This window comes from Oncorhynchus gorbuscha, linkage group LG17 (genome assembly GCF_021184085.1).
Source record: "Oncorhynchus gorbuscha isolate QuinsamMale2020 ecotype Even-year linkage group LG17, OgorEven_v1.0, whole genome shotgun sequence".
Classification (NCBI taxonomy): Eukaryota; Metazoa; Chordata; class Actinopteri; order Salmoniformes; family Salmonidae; genus Oncorhynchus; species Oncorhynchus gorbuscha.
The window spans coordinates 57,364,216-57,369,215 of NC_060189.1; the positions used below are offsets into that span (position 1 = coordinate 57,364,216).

Below are 5,000 nucleotides of genomic sequence, written 5' to 3' on the forward strand. Positions count from 1 at the left end.
TCAAGCAAGCCCCAGCACATAGCCCCAACACATTCCTTCCCAAAACCCTCCCAACCAACTCCCAGGCTACCAGCCACCCATCACTATCAAAGCTTTATGTGAAATAAATCTGATAGTCGTTAGAGTATCCCTCACTAATAGCATCACCTATATCAATCAGCTGTATGATTTGATCTGGGGTGACTTTTGAGGCGGTGAGATATTATAAAGAGGGCTGTGTTGTGAGTAAGAGGGAGCTGATCAGGGATCAGGCTCAGCATATGGTCCCTGGCGTATGTCTCCTGTTCTGGAACAAAGGGGGAGGTGGGAAGGGAGGCAGCTGAGCCAAGCAGAGCTCCATTACATCCCTCCACCCCACCACCACCCCGCCTCCCTCCAGCCACAAGGACTACACTTTGAAAAAAATAAGCTATCTAGAACCTAAAAGGGTTCTTCGGCTGTCCACATTTGAGAACCGTTTGAAGAACGCTGTATGGTTCCAGATAGAACACAGAGGGTTCTAAATTGTTCTAAAAAGGTTCTACATGTAACCAAAAAGGGTTCTCCTATGGGGACAGCCGAAGAACCCCTTTGGAACCCTTTTTTCTAAGAGTGTTGGGAACCAGCCAATAATGTATACAAACCCTAGATGGCTGGTGATATGTATTGGCCATTGAGAGGTTTTTGAAGCCACCGGTCGGCCATATTAGCACTCCCCCTAGTAGGAGCAGTCCTCCATAGGAATTCATGGAATTCTTCAGTATTTCAATTAAATGTTTTAAGGTCAAAATGACATGTATTGAAGTATTTTTTTGTTGTAGCGGGGACAGTAACATTAGTAATAAAAAAATATATATACTTTAAAGAAAATGTTTGTATATATTTTTTAATTTATAATTTTTATGTTTAGCTCACATAATATAATTTAAGATTATGCATTAAGGTGTCTGTAATAGAATGAATGTGGCAAAAACGAATGTAGACATTAATAAATGAATGTCTAAAGCCCCCCCCAAAAAAATTACAATGTGAGGGAGTGCCAAGATGGAGGCTCAGGGGGCTTCAAAACAGCGCCCCCTATTAGTCATCTAGTGTATATATAAATCATTGGGACCAGCCTGGCCCAGCCCCGTGGACACTCAAACTAATAAGCGGCCCTCCTTTAATTTATCAGTCTTCATCAGTCTGTGTTTTATGCAAGTGTCCTCGCCGAGTTTATACATTCCCACAGTGCCTGTTGACCCAGCTGCCTTTGTCAAGTGGCGCTCAGGCAGGTGTTGTTTTCACCCGGGACCATGGCCACCCATGGTACTAATACAAACTGATGAGGGGCAATAGCCGTGGCTGACCCCTGCCCGCCTGACACTATTAACAGTGTTGTACCCCAATCCTCCAGGGACTAGCTGTCCCCCTTTCCTCTCTCTCTCACCCTGGTCTCTTTCTCCCAACTCCATCACTCTCCCACCCTCTCTCTTTCTGTCCCTCCTTCTCTCTGTTTTAACTACGTGCAGCCTGTCACAACAAAGGCCCAGAGTGTGGATGAGAAAAGGCACAGGGTTGGGTGGGTTCTGAGGGGAGCGGAGCATGGGAATCACCCCCCCCCCCCCCCCCCCCCAGAGACCCCCTCTAGGCTCTGGTAATGCCCCGGGACTGCCATCAGTCAATGTGGCTGTCAGAACAACACTCTCCCAGCCGCGGTGTCTTGACACCCCACTCACATACCCCCAGAACCCTGACCAGAACCCCTTAACTCACTCACACACACAACACAGGCCAGGAGCCCCTCCTTTGAGTACTAACCAACCACAGTCAGTAAGTCAGTTCATTCACAACCAGACCCCAATATCACATTCAGTTGTGGCTCCTGTCTGTTCATTGGTCATTAGATCTCTATAGCATTATTTCTCTATAGCATTATCTCTCTACAGCATTAGAGGTCTCCACAGCATTATCTCTCTATAGCATTAGAGCTCTCCCCAGCATTATCTCTCTACAGCATTAGAGCTCTCCCCAGCATTATCTCTACAGCATTCGAGGTCCCCACAGCATTATCTCTCTACAGCATTATCTCTCTACAGCATTATATTCTGTCCAGGATTACCTCGCTATAGCATTAGATGTCTTTACAGCATTATCATGCTTCTACACCTGCATTGCTTGCTGTTTGGGGTTTTAGGCTGGGTCTCTGTACAGAACTTTGAGATATCAGCTGATGTACGAAGGGCTATATAAATAAATTTGATTTGATATCTCTCAGCGTTATTTATCTACAGCATTAGGTCTCTACAGCACCCAGAGAGTCCAGCAGGCAGAGAGTCCAGCAGGCAAAGAGTCCAGCAGGCAAAGAGTCCAGCAGGCAGAGAGTCCAGCAGGCAGAGAGTCCAGCAGGCAGAGAGTCCAGCAGGCAGAGAGTCCAGCAGGCAGAGAGTCCAGCAGGCAGAGAGTCCAGCAGGCACACACACACACACTCGCATCATTATCATCATAACAGGCTCTACACGCATGCACTGACCACTCCACAGCACTCCCACCAGGCTCTCTGTTTTCCATACCACTACCAGTGTGTGTGTGTGTGTGTGTGTGTGTGTGTGTGTGTGTGTGTGTGTGTGTGTGTGTGTGTGTGTGTGTGTGTGTGTGTGTGTGTGTGTGTGTGTGTGTGTGTGTGTGTGTGTGTGTGTGCGCCTGATGGATATGTCAATACACTGCCTGGCTGAGGCTTGTCTTGCCTCATTAGTCGATGCTGTTTGGCCCCATCTACACACACAGGAACACACACAAGCTAACAGGCAATTCACATTTGAATTCCATCACGTAGAACGCTGCTATATTATTTCCAGGTTTTTGAGCCCGGGCCGGAGCGTGATATGAAATGATCATACTCTAAGCCTCCTTTGGGCCAGTGCGTGTGTTCAATGTTTGTCTTGTTATGAGATGATCACAATATGTCTGTTTAGTATGCTGCCTGTTGGCAGTGTGGTTGGATATGTTTGCGGGTGTGTGCTACATCTGTGTGTGTGTGTGTGGGGTGTTTATGAGTCTCCTGTCATGCTGAATTGCAGCAGCAAATGGCTGTTCTCGTTGGCCTGTTCCCGGTGGCCTAGACACACACACACACACACACACACACACACACACACACACACACACACACACACACACACACACACACACACACACACACACACACACACACACACACACACACACACACACACACACACACACACACACACACACAGTGGTAGTGGTATGGAAAACAGGGAGCCTCATCTCCTCAGTGGAAATAAAACCCTGGTCCAGTCATTCAGTCAGTCCACCATTCTCCCAGCCTCCCAACCTCTGATGCTCCAAATGAATTATTATACTCAAAAACTCATTAACAACATTCCAGAAACAGAATATTCCAGAAAGAACCCTGTCACACACACTCTCTCCGTACTCAAACATTCATTGTCCCATGACTCCTTTCCATCACATCAATGTTCTGTAAAGGCACATTCTGGTGGAGCCGTTTCCTCTTCCCTGTTGTGCATGGTTAAGTGTTCTGCTGCTATGGCACCACTGCTGCTGCCTCTAGTGTGTGTGTGTATGTGTATGTGTGTGTGTGTGTGTGTGTGTGTGTGTGTGTGTGTGTGTGTGTGTGTGTGTGTGTGTGTGTGTGTGTGTGTGTGTGTGTGTGTGTGTGTGTGTGTGTGTGTGTGTGTGTGTGTGTGTGTGTGTGTGTGTGTGTGTGAGAATATGGTGTGTGAAAGAAAGGCCACATATCCGTATGTAATGCCTCAGAACAGTGTGCATGAGCCTTTAGAGTGTGTGACCGTTGCCCTCCCTGTGTGGCCCCTGCAGGCCCGCGGTCCCTAAGGAGTGTCAGAGACAGGTGGAGGCCCCGGAGCTGCTGGGAACGGCCTGCTCACGGCAGTGTAAGAACGGACACTGCACCCCCACCGGGAAGTGTTGCTGCAGCACCGGCTGGGAGGGACCCTTCTGCAGAGTGGGTGAGTCAGAGAAAAGTGCTGTTTGCAGTGTTCAACCGTAACCTAGAATATTAGTAGAACATTACATAATAACCCTCTGCAGAGTAGCTGAGACCTACTGTATAACAAGAGTTACACAATAATGTGAAGAATTCTACTGTATATCTTGAGTAATGTTGATATTTATCAAATAGACTAGTTTGGATCCATAGTGGACCCACATAAAGGGTTTATGAATGTTTTGTTATCGCTTGTCAATATATATCTCTCCCTCTCTCTCTCTCTCACAGCTAAATGCGAGCCGGCCTGTCGTAACGGAGGCGTGTGTGTTGAGCCCTACAGCTGCCTGTGTAAGAGCGGCTACTCGGGCGCCCAGTGTGAGAAGGGCGAGCGGGGCATGCCTAGCGACCAGGAGAAGGACGGCATCCTGGACCACATCATAGACATGACCTCGTACCTGCTGAACCTCACTAGCTACATGGTATAGGGGCATGGGGAGGGGGTCCACTCCCACCGCAACCCCCCTCCCCGGCTCCCTTGCTCAACCACCGGAGAAGCCCAAGCAGAGCCTCCCTCCTCCGTGATTCACCCCTGAGACACACCACCCTGTCTGAACGTACCCTGTCCCAGTCAACACCCAGACTCTGGTAATCTTCCTGCCCATAAGCTCCGGTAGGCTACGTACACCAGGCATCCAGGCCAAGCATCCCTCCAGAGACCATCACACAGACAGACACAGCAACGTGATGGTTGAATGCATGGTAATCGTCATCTATGGTCTAATGGTTGGACCTCCACCATGGCTACATAAGCTCTTTTATACTCTTCTTCTCCAGGAGAAAGTTCTCCTCTCTCTCCCACTCTGGAACCCCCATGCAGATGACTTGATATTAGCACTGCACCCCTGCTGAGAACAGAGGGAGACCCCCTCGCGTTCTCTCCACACAACAACAAAAAAACAGCGGCCATTTTGACTGACGCCTTACAGAGAGCGAAGGGGAGTCGGCTGAGCTGAAACACGGCGAGGCGGGCGGAGGCGTGGTGACTTAA

General features: G+C 48.8%; 1 protein-coding gene across 1 annotated transcript in view; it reads left to right on the forward strand.

The window, feature by feature from the left end:
* LOC124002189 (hedgehog-interacting protein-like) overlaps positions 1 to 5,000 on the forward strand; it is a 56,872-nt gene that overhangs the window by 50,292 nt on the left and 1,580 nt on the right. Inside the window, exons 12-13 of the mRNA XM_046309529.1 lie at positions 3,823 to 3,971; positions 4,241 to 5,000. The exon at positions 4,241 to 5,000 is cut by the window's right edge and continues 1,580 nt beyond it. Coding sequence (XP_046165485.1) covers positions 3,823 to 3,971; positions 4,241 to 4,437 — 346 coding nt within the window. The 3' untranslated portion in view covers positions 4,438 to 5,000. The remainder of the gene's footprint in view (positions 1 to 3,822; positions 3,972 to 4,240) is intronic.